This window comes from Artemia sp. Qi Xiang Cuo, chromosome 4, assembly GCF_049724085.1.
Source record: "Artemia sp. Qi Xiang Cuo chromosome 4, ASM4972408v1, whole genome shotgun sequence".
In the NCBI taxonomy this organism is placed as follows: domain Eukaryota; kingdom Metazoa; phylum Arthropoda; class Branchiopoda; order Anostraca; family Artemiidae; genus Artemia; species Artemia sp. Qi Xiang Cuo.
In genome coordinates this window covers 60748791-60767031 of record NC_142797.1, presented here as the reverse complement: position 1 = coordinate 60767031, position 18241 = coordinate 60748791, and the positions used below count along the sequence as shown (strand labels likewise).

General features: G+C 33.9%; 1 protein-coding gene across 1 annotated transcript in view; it reads left to right on the top strand.

Annotated features, from left to right (window-relative positions):
- The window catches only part of LOC148953298 (apoptosis-inducing factor 1, mitochondrial-like), a 71687-nt gene that overhangs the window by 13360 nt on the left and 40086 nt on the right, over positions 1-18241 (top strand). Inside the window, exons 3-5 of the mRNA XM_089088468.1 lie at positions 587-872; positions 8127-8735; positions 13892-14091. Coding sequence (XP_088944594.1) covers positions 587-872; positions 8127-8735; positions 13892-14091 — 1095 coding nt within the window. The remainder of the gene's footprint in view (positions 1-586; positions 873-8126; positions 8736-13891; positions 14092-18241) is intronic.

Genomic DNA, 18241 nt, shown 5'->3' with positions numbered 1-18241 from the left:
TTTTGTCTTATTTTATATAAACTTAACTATCACTTCTACAAAGACATAGGGGAAAATAAATATCCATTAATGCCATGCCAATAGGAAATTTGGTAGCATTTTATTTGGCTTGAAAATTGAAAGATTTTTTGTCGATTTCCCTTATAAATTTTAATACGTTACACAAAGGAAGCCAAAAGGATTGGCTTTATTTCTTCGGACTGTTTACAGGCACATGTTTTTCTTCTCAATAATACATTTTCCAAACCACAGGAAATTTTGATTAAAACTAGGATTCCTTTTGTCACAATTTCTTTCCAATTTCTGCATTTTTGATTCTGGCTTGTGGAACCACTGTTTTTCTTTACTAGGTGTTTGTCACTACATTCCCATGAAAATTTAAAACACTGCAACACCATGTCAAAAAAGCAACAGGGTATCAGAAGGTGTAACCATAGTTTTGCAGAATCCATGAAAGAAGAAAAAATGATGCTTCGACTTGGCTTGGTGGATTAAACCTCCCTCTCCGTTGAATATTTAAATAGAACAGTTTTTTTTCTACTTTTTAGCAAACTTCGAATTTAAAGCATCATATTCTTATCTATAGGCTTGGCAATCTGGAGCCTTGTATCTTGGATTCAAGCCAGATCCAAAAAAACACATTATAAAGCTAGATTCACCAGGCTCCATAGAAGAAATAGAAGAAAGCTCTGCATCAGACGTAGAAGAAACATTGGAGCCATCAGTTGAAGAAGCAGCACCAGTCCCAGAAGTTGCTGCTGTAATTGCCGAAGAAGTTGCAGCTTCTGCTGAAAATGATGCCAAAAGTAATGCCAATGAAACAGATGTCAAAACTGATGCCATTGAACCAGAAGTACCTGTTCAAGCCACTGGTGAGTTGCGTTACTTTATATTTGTTACTTAATATTGTATATTGAAAGCAAAATGAAGTCTGGAAAAAACGGCTGTCAGATATGGATTTTCAAAGTTGAATAACTGCAGTTAACACCCCTATAATTTTTACAATTTCAAATACTGTTTAGTATAGGTTTGGGCCTAGCTCTAGCTCTACAGATTGAAAATGTCCAAAAACGAGCACTTGGAATCATAAATGGTGAAGGGAAGGTTCCATGTTATTATCTACTAGGTAAGTTCAAGCTCACCACTTTGGCCGTTTTTCGGTACCAAGACCCTGTCTGTTCCCCGATTACGTTCCATCATCCCCAAACCCTACCTTCCCGCACGCAACAGACCATCCCATATACAGTCCCCAAATTGACTCCCATCCACGCTAAACATGAAAGATATCGCAAGAGTTTTGTTCAGAGTTTTCTTGAGTTGTATAATAGCCAGGAAAACTAGTCATTCATTTTATTGTTATCTATTTATTTTTTCTTTTTGTCATTTTACTAAGTTTTGACCCATCTTTTTTTTTTAATTTTTTTTTTTAATATGTTTGACTTGAAGATCAAATTCTCTCGATATGATATATATATATATATATATATATATATATATATATATATATATATATATATATATATATATATATATATATATATATATATATATATATATATATATATATATATATATATATATATATATATATATATATATATATATATATATATTCCCCCACAAAAGAATATGCAAGTGATTCATTGGCATGGTACTTGTGAGTAAACGGGAAAATAAACTTAGACACAATGGAGTTGATTTTTTTTGTTGAAGACAGAAATGAGCTATATTTTGGTAGATATTCAACTGTTGTTGAGTAGATACTGTCATGGTATACACTTTTAATATTCAGGCAAAATAGTTTAACTAAACAAGCTCATTGCCTTTAACACTAAGAGGAAAATGAGAAAAAAACAAGAACAAAAAATACAACATGCTATTTCCCTTTATCTGCTTGTAATATACCAGTCGACAAATGAGGGTATAAAAGATTTTCCTTACTTGTCTTGGGCATACACCACATGACAAAGAATATGACTTTTCTTCGCGCGATTACAGTGATTTTGGGGGCGGGTGGGAATTTTAGGTGGGAAAATACCAGAGACCCCAGGATCGGAGCAAGCCTGAAGCCCAAACCTCGTCAAAATGTATCTCTCTTTCCAGCCAGAATGGTTTGCTGAACTTTTCGGAAAATTGGCAGGGGTGCCTGCGCTGATTGTATATTATCTTAAAGCCATTTTTTGTATTGTTCGTATATTTTCAGTTAAATACTTTTTGGTTTGCTCCTGATTTGCCTGACAATTTTCGTGCAAATAGACTGAGCAAGTGGGCCAGTCTTTAAGCAATGGTATATGTACACACACACACATATATATATATATATATATATATATATATATATATATATATATATATATATATATATATATATATATATATATATATATATATATATATATATATATATATATATATATATATATATATATATATATATATATATATATATATATATATATATATATATATATATATATATATATATATATATATATATATATATATCTATGTGTATTAGGCCTAAAAAGACATCGAGCTATTTTGTTCATTGTATGAACAAAGTCAGTTTATTTCCAGATACTGACTGATATCAAGTCTCTATTAGCATATCTATTGAGTAGTCCATAAGGAGGAGTAATCAAGTTCAATTTTCTTGAAATTAAGTTATGTTAAATTAAGTTAAATCAAGATTCTATTTCATGCACTGTTATTAGATAGATCGTTCTTGCTAATACTAAATCTTTGTATTTGTTAATATCATGAAAAACAAAAGGAAGAAATACGAAGTTAAGCGCTCCAAAGCATTTAATGAGCGGATTCTTAGCTTTAATCTATTCTTATTGACATAGTCTATTATAGACGCATATGCTTAACTGGCTATTTTATTTTTAATAAGCTTAAAGTTGATAATAATGATGTAAAAGCGCTTCGATATTACTTGGTTAGCGTAATGGCAACATCATATTTGACTCCTCTGATTCTTTTTACTGCTCCGCAGCGATTGTCTAGTCTGCTTCCATTTATATGCGGCATTACTACTAATAACTACCATGTGAAGCTGACTCACTGACAAAAAATCCTGATTTTGAAGACCGAACTAGCTTATCATCGGCCATAGATGCTCGATTCCGATGATAATTCAGTTATTCGGTTTTGTTTTTTTCTATGATAATCTCCAAGATAATGTTGGCAAATCATTCCAAATAAAAAAAAAAGAATCTAAGACTGCTGAAATAAGAAAAATTTGAGTTTTCATTTGAAAATTGAATTCATCCTACAGAAATACAAATAGAACAGTTGAATCCAGAAATTAAGCACCTAATTTTGATGATGATTTTAACGCCGAATTAGTTTATCGTCGACCATACATTGTCGATTACGATGATAATTCATTCTGGTATCTTCAAAGATAATTTCTAAGATAAAATTGGCCTACCATACTAAATAGCATGGTAGGTCTTAAATACCATGCCAAGTAGCATGGTAGGCATGGTAGGTCTTAAATTACTTGACTACAAAAATGAGAGTTGTTCAACAAGAAAAAAACTTTTTCCTACTTAAATACAGATAGAACAATTTTTACTTTGAAGTTTTTTCGTTTTCAAACTAACCTATCACCGATTGACCTTTTGCCGTTGTTTTTTGGGTCGTTTTACATTGATGTTTTAAGTTCTCTACTGTTTTTTTTAAGTAGACGGCTAAAAATCATTCTCGTGAAACAGCTTTCAGTAATTTGTTCTTAGTTAAAATATTTAATTGCTAATTTCCGATGATAATTTGAAAAACAGATCGTCCAATCGGCATTGTAAGAAAAATCTAAGATTTTGAAGCCAAACATTCTGAGTTATTCAGCAATAAATTTAATTTTTTCTACCAAAAAGAACGATTTAGTATTAAAGTCTTTGTTTTAAAACTAATATACCACCAAATGTTCTTTTATTTTTGTTTTCGGGCTGTTTCTATGTTATGGGTTTTTAGCTGTTAGCTTCATTCCTTAGCAATTATTTTTCGCGTTGAAGACGAACTGTGAGCATTGGTTCGAAATATGTACCATGTGATTGGTATTATTGGACTTGTCCCATTTTATGTGCTTTATTCTCCTTAATTTATCTCACACAGCTTTTGATTTATTGTCTATTGGATAAAAAGCTATAAAAAAAACTTTTCTTTTTGACTGTTTCTTTTCTTTTTGAAGTCAAATCTTTTTGACTGTATTTCACTTTTTCGTAACTTAACTGCATGTAGAGTTTGGTTTAGCAGAGATTCAAATATTGGTATGTCTTGAAGCTTTTTTTTTATCACTGGACTTGTTTTAATTTGCAGATTGTTTACAAAACTCTGACTGATAAGATATGTCTGTAAATCGTTCTTTACGAGAAACGAAACTAAAAATGATATTAATATCTATTAGTGAGGGAATAGATATTAATGAATATGATGAATCTGAATCTCAAGAATCGATTTGTTGTAGTTAAAATAGAACGAATTCTCCCAGTTCTTGAAACAAGCCAACACTTGTATTTTTATTTTATTTTATTTATTTTTTTTACTTTATAGTTTATTTAAGTTTTCTTTTATTTATTTACTTGTTTGTTTTTAACCCACAAATGAACATTAGAAATGACACTGCAAATTAATGCACTATAAAGGAAAAAAAAAACATTATGAAAGCCGAAATATCATTACGAAACAATGATCATCGATAACAACAATTATCGTAAGAATCATAGGCAGCGCAATCTCGCTGCCAAAGTAAAGAACGATGTTGGCACAATGTATTTTCTATTTATTTATTTTTTCCATACCAGGGCACTTCGTATCGAAGGGGTTGTCGTAGAAACTTCAAAAAGGGCTCATTCGATTGGAAATTGGAGTTGCTAGTGCCCTTTTTAATAGTCGAAAGTGATTGGATGGTAACTAGCCCCCCCCCACGCCCATCATTCCCCCAAATACATCCAATCAAAATTTTGAGATAGCCATTTTGTTCAGCGTAGTTGATTTCCAGATAGAAAATATGTTTTTGAGGAGGACACTGCCCCACAACTCTCGGGGGACAGGTTTGAATCTGTGTGTGCAGGTTATAGAGGAGTAATTATAATACAAAGTGTTATTTATTATCTTTTCCTTTAGGGCAGGGCACTTTTAATCGAAGTTGTTGCAGAGACAACACAAAGGGAATATTCAACTAGAAATTGGAATAGTTTGTACCTTTTCTAATAGTCGAAAGGGATTGGAAGGCAACTAACACCCCATCCATTCCCACCATTTCCCGAAACACATCCAATTAAAATTTTGAGATAGCCATTTTGTTCAGCGTAGTTGATTTCCACATAGAAATTAAGTTTTTGAGGAGGACACTCCCCCACAGCCCTCCGGGCAGGGGTTGTAAGTTATGCCCTGGGGGCATATAAGGTTTTTGTAGAAGGCGTTGTCATAGAAAATTAAAAAAAGGCTCATTGGATTGGAAATTCAAAGGGCTAGTGCTCTTTTTAATAATCGAAAGTGATTGGAGGGCAACTAACCACGCTCTCACGCCCACCTTTTCCCCAAACACATCCAATCAAAATTTTGAGTTAGCCATTTTATTGAACGTAGTTATAAGTTCTGGAAATTAGGTCTTTGAGGATGAAAACCCACCCCCCCCCACAGCCCTCCGGACAAGGGTTGTAAGTTATGCCCTGGGGGCATATAAGATTTTTGTGGAACGCGTTGTCATAGAAACTTCAAAAAGGCCCCATTCGATTGGAAATTGAAATGGCTAGTGCCCTTTTTAATAGTCGAAAGTGATTAGAACGCAACTAACACCCCTCCCACGCCCACCATTTCCCCAAACACATCCAATAAAAATTTTGAGATAGCCATTTTGTTCCACGAAGTTCAAAGTTCAGAAAATTGTACCTTTGAGCAGGGCACTCCTCCCGCAGTCTTCATGGCAAGGGTTATAAGTTATGCTCTGGGGGCATATAAGGTTTTTATTGAAAACTTTGTCGTAGAAACTTGAAAAAGGGCTCATTCAATTGGAAATTCAAAGGACTAGTGCCCTTTTTAATAGTCGAAAGTGATTTGAGGGCAACTAACCCCCCTCTCACGCCCACCTTTTCCCAAAACACATTCAATCAAAATTTTGATAGCCATTATATTCAACCTAGTTGTAATTTTTGGAAATTAGGTCTTTCAGGATGACAACCCCTCCCCCCACAGCCCTCAGGGCAAGGATTGTAAGTTATGTCCTGGGGGCATATAAGGTTTTTATTGACAGCGTTGTCGTAGAAACTTCAAAAGGGCTCATTCAATATGAAATTGAAAGGGCTAGTGCCTTTTTAATAGTTGAAAGGGATTGGAGAGCGACTAACGCCCCTCTCACGCTCACCATTTTTCCGAAACCATCCAATCAAAATTTTGAGATATCCATTTTGTTCAACGTAGTTGTAAATTCTGGAAATTAGGTCTTTTAGGATGATAACCCCCTCAGAGCCCTCAGTGCAAGGGTTGTAAGTTACGCCCTGGGGGCATATAAGGGAAACCCAAAATGAACAGAAATAACAATGAATAATCGAGTCAAACTCAAAACGAGCAGAAATTGACATAAGTTGGGCTCAAAACCTCTGTACCTTCCCTAGGCCAGAATATAATTTGCACTTTACTAAAAAAAAAAACAAAAAAAAACAAAAAAAACATATTAATGTGCATTGTCAGTTTAATAAACATATATGATGTTTAGTAATCAAAATGCTTGATTGCATTATAGCAATCAAAATGCATGATAGTAATCAAAACTTGATTTATTAAAGTTATAAAAGTAAAACATTTATATTTATAGTTTTTTAGCCTGGAATTCTGATGCAGTAAATGATTAATAGTCAACTGTTGCATCAGGAACAAGCCTAATACCAAACCTGATTAGGTTATGTAAATTCTGGTTGTTATTATCAATGCTATAAAAAAACAGATTATAATAATGAGTATTTCGAGGTCGAAATCAAAGTATCAAGGTGACATTTTCAAAAAAGACTGAAAAAAATTTTGGCATTGTGCTGTCACCAATATTTCGATACCTAATTAAGAATTCATTGTTATAAAAAACTTTACCAATATCTTTTATTTTGATTTCTAGGGTACTTTTATAATTATCGAAACATCTTTTCAAAGTAATTTTTTTTATTATCTGTTGAAACAAACTTCAAAGTTTGATTGAAGGACATGATGTTTGTATTTTTTATATTTATTTAGAAATATAATTTTTTTATAATATGAATAAAATATAATTTTTTTTATAATATGAATAAAATATAATTTTTTTTATAATATGAATAAAATATTTTTTTTATAATATGAATATAATGTAATTTTAGATTTCACCTTTGATGACTTGTCAATTAATCTTACAGAGTCACAACTAATGAATGAAGAGATTTCAGAACAATCAACAAGTCCTGTATTTATAGTTAAGACTCCAGGAAGTATAGAAGAATCAACAACAGTCTAGCTAGATTATGATGACTTGCCATGCCAGTGTGCCTTAATGTTCCTAAAAACTGCCACTTTTGCCTTAAAAAGTGCTGTAGATTTTAAATTTATTGTTATGTTTTTGTTTTATGGATAAAACTAGTTTGGAATTTTGCTTTTGCTTTGTTTCTTTGCAGCAAGTACTTTTCATATGTAAGTCTGGTAACAGTCAGGGTTGCCACCCGGTGACAAAAAAATCGCAAGATTTTAGGGATTTTCTGGTTGATTTAGTGATTTTCTACAATAGTCTAGTGATTTTTGTACAAATTTAGTGATTTTTGTTTAGGCAATACTAAAAATCACTAGATATAGTGATAAATCACTAGGGGTGGCGACCCTGGTAACATTACCAACTTTACTAAACATATTGAAGATTTAACTAATCCCAAAATCTTGATACCGCTTGGTTGCTAATAATCAAATTTTAAACTTTTTAAACAGAACCCTCATGTCTTTGAAGTTTAATTTTGCTTATTGGTGTTTTAAAATTTGTAGTTTGTCTTGAAAGGAAACAATGAAATCAGGAAAACAACATTTTTTGAAAAGTTACTTGCTGCTTATAAACTCTTCTTGCTTTGTAATTAGTAATAATCTCCTGATTTCATTTCTATCCTTTTTAGGTGTAACCTTAGTCTCTCATGAACTACCCGCAGAAGTTCCATATTTGCTCATCGGTGCAGGGACTGCATCGTTTGCTGCATTCCGAGCCATCAAATCAAAAGACCCAAAGGCCAAAGTCCTAGTCATTGGAGAAGAGGCCTACAATCCATACATGAGACCCCCTTTGTCAAAAGAACTTTGGTTTAAAGATATTAATGAACCTGGAGATAATTTAGTATTCAAACAATGGAATGGTCGGGAACGCAGTTTATATTATGAGAAAGATGAGTTTTACTGTGATGTTGCTGATCTTGATAAGAGAGAAAACGGGGGCGTTGCCGTATTACGAGGGCAGCGTGTTGTGAAAGTAGATGCGGACAATAAAAAAGCTATATTGGAGGATGGAACTGAGATTAAATACAATAAATGCTTAATTGCCACTGGGGGTAAGCCAAGAAACCTTCCTCAGCTTGCTAACGCTGGTGAGGAAATCCTTGAAAAGGTGACATTATTCAGGAACATAGACGACTTTAAAAAATTAGATAAGGTATCAAGAGATGTTAAATCTATTGCAATTGTTGGAGGTGGGTTCCTCGGAAGTGAGCTTGCCTGTGCCTTAGCAAGAAGAGGTATATATGTGTTTCTTTTACGCTTTTTTTTTCTCCGACGTAGGTTAAGCCAACATGTATTTTGAATATTGAATTAGCCATTCAGAGTGGAACTATCCATGGTTTACGTAAAGAACGCTTGAAATGACTGAGCATTTGGATTAGGCTAAGTAATAGCGGATAAGTATTCTAGGCCACAATGAGAGGAAGATTACGATGGCTAGGACACGTTTTGCGAATGAAGGATGACATATTGCCAAAGATCGTCCTTGTTGACCAGCCATCTTGGGCCAAACAAAAACCAGGTCATCCCCGAGTGGAGCGGGAGGATGTTGTATGGAAAGATTTAAGGAAATTTGGAACTTCTTATAAGATGGCTTGGTGCTGTAATGAGTTGTTAGTAGTAATAATTCATTCCTTTAAATCTTTATCCTGATGTCTATGTGTTACAGTTTTGATCTGAAGAAGACATTCTGTATCTTTTGTTTCATTTCAATTTAGGAGAGTTCATGACTTAAAAACATCATTGCCGGAGTGCAATAATATAAGAAAACATTTGGGGTGTTATTGGTCACCATTTACCCCGTTCAAATTGGAACAATCATTTTTGAAGAAATGATCAACATATTAAAGAAGAGGATTTACTAGACATTTTCACACCAGCCACAATTGCTGTTCTACTGACCAGTCCAAAAAGGTAGAACCTTCATTGTGGTTCCAATACCTTCCTGAAGAAGAAGGAGAAGAAGTTCGTGTTTATATTGACAAAGGTTGCACTTAACAAACCATTCATTATCCTTAACGCTTTGAACGTTGGTAAATTCCATAATGTCTTAAGTTCTGAAGCTATTAAAAATGACGACAATACTCAAATACATTTAAAAAATATGTTGTTGCTTACCCTGATACATGTAAAGAGGGGATGGGATCAAATCAGAATTTAAAAAAAAAAAAAAAAATCCATTTAGCCTACTATTTTTCAGGAGCAGGGGTTCCTGAAAAAGGTTCAGGACCAATCTCAAGGGAGGAATCCCCTCATCTGATGCGTAAGGATGGTAATAATAATAATAATAAATACGATGAGGGCTTTTTTAATTGCATCCTAGCATGAACAAAAATTTTCCGTTTGAGCGATGCTGTCAGTGTAGAATTTAAGCCACATCACCCGGAAAAGGGTAATGTGGAGCATGTTTGAAGATTAACACATGTATTTTGGTCTTCCTGTGCAAGTATATCCCTTCAATTCTTAATTAAGTAATTTTCTACCATATTTTATTGCAGATGCTAGATTCAGGTGAATTAAAGGTGATTAATTTTGTGAGTTGTGTTTGTATCTTTATTCGTGAGGTGTATTTAATGTTTCATTTTGAAATATTGAAGGATTTAAGAGATAACATGTATACTTTTGTGAAATCTGATGAAGACTGACTAGTGTGACTCAGGGTTTATTAAGATGCTGTCAGGTCACTGGGATTCGTTGGGAACATTTCTTTGTGCTTGTATTACATAGTGAAAATTGCAGAGTACTGTAGGCTAGGTTTTGTGCGAACTTATTTATGCTTATTAACTAATTGTCTCTGTTGTTTGGCTTGTTGCCATAGCCCTTTTGGGTGTTCTTTTTTGCAATAATGATCACATCATATACTCCTATTTAGATATGTTGAGCCTCTTGAGTGTAAAACAAAGGTGCTCTTCGTTTTTCTAACAACAAAACACATCTTTGGTTAGCCTGTAATACCGGCGTAAAAGCTATTCAATTTCTTCCAGTAACCTACCATTTTTTGTCTTTTATTGTTTAGGGCTTGACGTGCTTACTGTCAGATAAATCATTTAATATGACCTGGAAAAAAATTATTGATTAGAATGATTTTTAAGAGCTGCTAGAACTGCTTCCACTTTACTAATGAGAAATGAAGTACTAGAAGAAGAAACTTCCAAACTTGAACCAGTATAGGTTTTTCTGTCAGAATAAAATGACAAAGCCAAATCACGTGATCCAATATGTAGGGCTTTGATCAAGACCCAATGGTTGATTTGAGAAAACGAATAAAATGTTTGAAGCAAGTAAATCAAAATAGATTCTATTATGGGAAATACCTTCAGTTAACAAATGTCACCTGACTGAATAACATATATATCGGATTAGGATTGTTTAAAATAAAATAAATTAAAGTGTAAAAAGAAAGCTGTTTTATGTTTTGTAACAGCTGTACACCTTTTTGTATAGTTCATGATGCCAGCGTCGAAATTAAATTTGTAAAAACGTTGTGAAATTAAACTTTAAAACTAAAGTTGTAGAAACTAACATTAAAATTTAAGATTAAAAAACTTAAACGAAAGTTTTCCCCTTTTAATATGAACTTTAAAGGGTAGTGGACCTGAGCTTGAACCCAAAGTCCTGGCCCTTAAGACCTGACTGTCTCATTTCCACTAAAGTTACAAGTTTTAGTATGTCAATCAAGAATGCTTTTGCTTTTCATAGGCAGCGCCTATGAAAAGAACGATGTGGGCACAATGAGTTTTTTTTTCTCTCCATACCCGGGCACTTCGTATAGAAGGAGTTGTCGTAGAAACTTCGAAACGGGCTCATTCGATTGGAAATTGGTGTGGGTTGTGCCCTTTTTAATAGTCGAAAATGATTGGTGGGAAACTAGGCCCCCCCCCCCCCCTACACACGCCCATCATTCCCCCAAACACATCCAATCAAAATTTTATATAGCCATTTTGTTCAGCTTAGTTGATTTCCAGATAGAAAATATTTTTTTGAGGAGGACACTCCCCCACAACCCTCGGGGCAAGGGTTTTAAGTTATGCCCTGAGGGTATATAAGAGCGATGTACTAATTATTATTTTTTCCTTTAGAGCAGGGCACTTCATATGGAAGGGGTCGTCGTAGAAACTTCAAAAGGGGCTCGTTTGATTGGAAATTTAGAGTTCTAGCGCCGTTTTTAATAGTCGGAAGTGATTGGAGGGCAACTAGCCCCCCCCCCCCGCCCATCATTCCCCAAAACACATCCAATCAAAATTTTGAGATAGCCATTTTGTTCAGCGTAGTTGATTTCCAGATAGAAAATATGTTTTTGAGGAGGACATTCCCCCACAGCCCTCAGGACAAGGGTTTTAAGTTATGACCTGGGGGCATATAAGGTTTTTATAGAAGGTGTTGTCGCAAAAACTTCAAAACAGGCTCATTCAATTGGAAATTCAAAGGGCTAGTGCCCTTTTTTAATAGTCGAAAGTGATTGGAGGGCAACTAGCCCCCCCCCCCCCTACGCCCATTATTCCCCGAAACACATCCAATAAAACTTTTGAGATAACCATTTTGTTCAGCGTAGTTGATTTCCAGATAGAAAATATGTTTTTGAGGAGGATACTCCCTCACAGCCCTCAGGGCATGGGTTTTAAGTTATGCCCTGGGGGCATATAAGGTTTTTATAGAAGGCGTTGTAGAAACTTCAAAAAAGGGCTCATTCGATTTGAAATTCAAAAGGATAATGCCCTTTTTAATAGTCGAAAGGGATTAGTGATATATTTTGTTGTTGTTGTTGTTTAGACCTGGACACTTCGTATCGAAGGAGTTGTCGTGGGGACTTCGAAAGAGGCTCATTCGATTGAAAATAGAAAGGGCTGATGCCCTTTTTAATGGCCGAAAGTGATTGGAGGGTAACTAATCCCTCTTCCACTCCCACGCCCAACCTCCCATTTGCCCATTATGTTTAAGAACTAAATTCAAAATGCACTATGATAATGCTATTTCCCAATAAGGCATCTCAGCAGTATCCCAAGAACGACTGAGGGTATTATGTTCAAACTTTCGGGGCTACTTCTGCTCTTGAAATTTAACCAAATCAAAATAACGTAAGTGTATCCAAGCTAACAAAGAAAGTAAACATATTTTTTTGCGAATGATATCAAATTTTCCATTTAAGGTCAACTAGAGGAGGTAAGAAACTAAATTAAACACTACTATTTGTGTCCAGATTTTTAAAAGGGTATATGTTGTTGAAAATTGCTGAAAATCTTTCTCCGGCATAAAAATTGCAGGCCGAACTGTAAAGTCTTAAAAAAACGAAAAGATTTAAAGTGTTATTGTCTTTTTCCCTGAAAAAACTATGTCAATACAAAACGAACAGAAATTAATTAAAAAAACTGTTTCCACAAAATAAGTTTTTCAAAGAAAAGTAAAGAACCCCATTATGCCAAAAAATAGCAAAAATAAATTCAAATAATCTACCAAGCGTGAAACTACCACAAATCAGCATCGATAAATAAATGAAACTCAAAACGAACAGAAATTACAATAAATAACCAAGTCAAACTCAAAACGAGCAGAAATTAACATTTTGTTCTGGCCTTGGGAAGGCATAGGGGTTTTTGCTCATTTTTTGTTTAATGGAGTTCTTTACTTTTCTTTGAAAAACATATTTTGTGGAAAAAGTTTTTTTTAATTAATTTAAAATAAAGGAACGATTATTGTCTTTGAGGGCCTCTTCTGTGCTACTAGACTGGGTACAGTGTTAGAGGTATTTCAGTTAGTTAGTATAGCTGATACTTCTAAATCAAAATGTAAGGAGGGAAGTGTTTCCCAGTGGCGTAATTTCGTCAAAATTCTGGGGTGGGGGCGAAGCTTGAGCCAATTTTCCCAAATCAAGTTAAAGTGACAGTAAAAACTGAATAATGAGCCTTAGAGTACCATAAAGGCAAAGATATACTAAAGAAAACTGACCGACTTCAGTGAATGCTTGAATTATGCAGGCTATTTTAGTTTTGACAAGATTTTTGAAGAAACTAGATTTCAGCGGGGAAGGGAGGGCAAATCAAGGTCTGGGAGGGCTGTTGCCCCTCTGCCCCATAGCAAATTACGCCCCTGGTGTTTTTTTTAATAACTGTACATAGATAATTTCTTAAACCACATTGGCCTGACGTAATATAAAGAAAGAAAAACGAGCAAAAATGGGGGTTTTAAAGGGCAAATGAAAATATAGAAAGAAAAACGAGCAAAAATGGGGTTTTTAAAGGCCAAATGAAAAGACTAGAAAGGAAAACGAACAAAAATGGGGTTTTTGAAGACCAAATGAAACTACTAAAAAGAAAAGCGAGCAAAATGGGGTTTTTAAAGGCCAACTGAAAAAATTATTTTCATTTGGCCTTTAAAAACTGTATATATTTTTGTTTAGCCCGTGATACCGGCGTCGAAGTTATGCAACTTTATCCAGAAAAAGGTAATATGGCTCGTGTTTTACCTGAGTATCTCAGCCAATGGACTACTAGGAAAGTGAGTGCAGAAGGTGTGAAAGTTATGCCCGGCTCAGCTGTTGAAGGTGCATCCCTGGATGAAGAGAAAAAAGTGGTATTGCAACTTAAGGCGGGTGATAAGGTAGGACCAATGTCAAAGAGTGTTTGTCCCTACTAGATTTTATTATAATTTATTTAGGTCGTGTATGAGTGGGTAGCTCGTGTCGTTGCTGATACAATGAAAAGGCTTTTGAATTTGTAATTTTGACAGAACTACATTTTAGAATAATCTATAACCTTCATTAGAACTGGACTAGAACTAACTTTCATCCCTGGATGAAGAGAAAAAAGTGGTATTGCAACTTAAGGCGGGTGATAAGGTAGGACCAATGTCAAAGAGTGTTTGTCCCTACTAGATTTTATTATAATTTATTTAGGTCGTGTATGAGTGGGTAGCTCGTGTCGTTGCTGATACAATGAAAAGGCTGTTGAATTTGTAATTTTGACAGAACTACATTTTAGAATAATCTATAACTTTCATTAGAACTAGGATTTTTATTCTTTATTTAGCTTCTTCCGTAAACTTCTAATTTTTTTATAGAATTCATAATTGTAACTTCTGCTTCCTTTTGTTGTGTTAAATGAATTGTAATTATGTTACAATTATAGTATAAATAAATTGAATTTTAACTCATATAATTAGTATAACAAAGAAGGCAGAGCTAAGGTGTCAGAAACTCGGGATTGTAACAATTTTGCAAAAAGTTCCATCCCCTTGTTTTACTTTCTCTTGCCATTTTTTTTAGCTATAATGTACAAATATGGATCTGATTGTTAGGAGTGGGGGGAGGAGGGGATATAAAATAATTTTGCCAAGTGATTTTAATCTAAGAAGACCATTTTCAGGAATGGTCTACACATGACTTAATTAGCCATAATTATTTTGACTATTTGTATGCTAGTAGGAAATTGGTTGTTTTCAATTTATGGTGCCATATTTGAGGGAAGAAAAAATGTTGTTTAAAAAGTATAATAAATGATTAGCAGTATAATTTTATAGCTAAGATAGTTATTATTTTATATAGGTATAATTAACATTATTATAATTACTTGTATTTCAATGTAATTACTATTATAAGTATAATAGTCCCAAATTGTAATACAGAGATGCCTTGGAAGCTCAATATTGTTTCAGCCCACTTTAACTAACATACACTGAATGCATATGTGGACACATGTTTCCTGTGGAGGGGCGTTATCAGAGCAAATGTTTTGTAAGAGGAGGTTCAAAAATAACGAAAAAAATGCATTCCAAGTTACGATTTTTCCAGTAAGAGGAATTTATTTCCCCTTATCCGTCTGCAAATATGATTAAATACTAAAAACACGTCTAAGATTTGAATGTTATACAATTTGACTGAGTTATTGTGAATTGAAACTAAAAATTTACTGCCTGTTTTAAATTTGTGAACATCTAAGGCTATAGGTCAATTTGAACGCTGAGGGTCGATTTTAAAACGGTGCAAACTTCTATTTTTGTGTGGTTTGCTTCCAGATTTATTGTTTTTTTTCTAGCTAAAACCATTGCTTTTGTTCAAATAAATTCGATGTCTTTTTCTTGTAAAATCGATGTCTTTCTATCTAAGAACATACTACCCAATACGCAAGTCTAGGCTACAGTGTAGGAGTCCCCAAACTTAAGGGGTCGATTTCTGTTCTTATGTTTCCAATTACAGTAAAATTATATAATTACAGTAGGCTAAAATGTTAATAACTCTGAAATTGAAATCTTTTTGGCAAATTGTATTAAAATTTACACTGCTTAATGAATCTTAGCTTGAGATGAATCCTTTGCTTAAAGTAAGAAAACACAGGAACATCAAGATCAAATGGCCATAATTTTGGTCCACTTTTTAAGACCAATTATTATGAAGATTGGATATCATTTTGCTAAGCGATATTAAGGTATTGCAATGCTGAATAATTTAGTTTGCTTAAGATAAATGTGTTTTCTTAAGTAGAAAATTTGTTTATCCAATTCACAGTTCATATAATTATCCAGTAAGCTTATCGCAGATCATTTCTGGTCTTCGTTCTCGGTGCGAACAAAAAGCTCCTCTCACTTCTTTCTGCATTAGCGGGTTAGTCTGTTTCCGATTGTTTCCAACAAAGCGCATTATTCGTAATAGCGGGTTTCCACTTGTTTCTGATTAGATCACAGTCTGACTTGTCTGCCCGTGAAAAGATCTGATGCCGCCTATGTTTCTATCTGCAAAAGCGTTCTCTGGAGCACTCGCACCTTGGTCCGGGTTTTTATAATGGGTGAGATAGGGAAAGATCATACTGGATAATTATATAAACTGTGATCCAATTGAACGAAGAGTGACCATAATTTTTGGAATTCAACAGAGTTGAAACCTTAAAATTTTTGAAAATTCTTGTTTTAGGTCAGAGCTTTAATAGGTTTGAATGCACAATAGGTCGCGCTTATTTAAATGATAAATACACTGTGGCCCTACATGAATAAATAAAAAAAAACAAATTTTTTTTTAACTGAACGTAAGGAACGACGTTAAAACTTAAAACGAACAGAAATTATTCCGTATATGAAAGGGGCTGTCCCCTCCTCAACGCCTGGTTCTTTACGCTAAAGTTTTTTTGTTGTTTAAAAAATAGAGTTGTGAGAAAGTCAAACTTTAGCGTAAAGAGCGAGGCGTTGAGGAGGGGACAGCCCCTTTCATATGCGGAATAATTTCTGTTCGTTTTAAGTTTTAACGTCGTTCCTTACTTTCAGTTAAAAAAACTTGTTTTTTTTATTTAATTTTTGAATGTTTTTGAAGTAATGCATGTTTTGATTTTGGCTCAGCGTACATGAATAATTAAAAAAAAAATTGCATATTAATTTTACATTTACTTGGTAAATGGCTTTCTCGAAACTTGTTTAATTTTATTTACGAACGTTTTTATTAGTAATAAATATACGTAACTTACGAATTAACTTACATAACGAACTTCTATATTCATTGATTTTTAATACGTATATTAGGGGGTTCGCCCCCTAATCAATACCTTGCTCTTTAAGCTAAAGTACGAATTTTGTTCCAATTCTTTAAAAATGACCCCTTAATCACAAAAGCCGTTAATTAGAATAAATAGCTCTTACGAAAGTACTAAAAAATCATTGACTTAGAGAGCGAGGTATTGATTAGGGGGTGAACCCAATCATATACGTAATATTTTCTGTTCGTTTTAAGTTTTGATGTTGCTCCTTACTTTTAGTTGAAAAAAAATTTTTGACTTTAGTAAATTTAAATTTAATTTTTAATTTAATTTAATTTCTGATCTTTTTCTTTAATAATTACGGGAAATCCGGCGGCCCTGCATAGCAATGTCCCTTCCTCCATAAAAACTTCCTTCATGGAAAGATCCTACTATGTAATCCCCGCCCCCCCCCCCTCCCAACCTACCAGAAAAAATACCCCTGAACACGTCTGTATACTTTCCAATAACCAATACTATATGTAAACATATAGTAAAGCTCATAACTTTCAGCCATCCCCCCGGGGACTTCGTGGGATTAAGTCATCCTATAAGACATAGTTATCATATTGTTGACCATGCTGATCAAAATGGCTATCTCGAAATTTGGATCGGGTGACTTTGGGAAAAAAATGAGCGTGGGAGGGGGCTAGTTGCCCCCCATTTTTTTTATCACTTAAAAACGGCACTAGAACTTTTAATTTGCGTTCCAATGAGCCCTCTCACGATATTCTAGGTGGGTCAATACGATCACCCCTGGGGAAAAAACAAAAAACAAACAAATAAAAACGCATCTTTCTTCTGGCAAAAATGCAAAATTCCACATTTTTGTAGGGAGTATACCCAATGGATATTATCTAAAAATTTCTATTCTATAGAATGTAAGAATAATATCCAACCATACTTAGTTATTTCCAATACTATGCAACTAGTTAGCTATCTGAGCAATCCTTTTAAGCAAGTCAGGAATTATCCAACTTGGAGAATAACTAAATTTTTAAAGAAAAATAGCTTTATCTCGCTAGTCAAATAAAATAGAGCGTAAAAGCCAACTTAGCATCTCCAATTAGGTGGATAATACTTTAACTTATTGCTTCTGATATATATCTAACTAGACAGATAAGTCAATTCTTCATACAAATTAGTGATAATATCCAACTAGTCAGACAATTTTTTCTCTTAGACATTGCATAAACATCTAACTTGGGGGATAATACTTTATCCTAGCCCTTCTGATATTAATCAAACTAGGT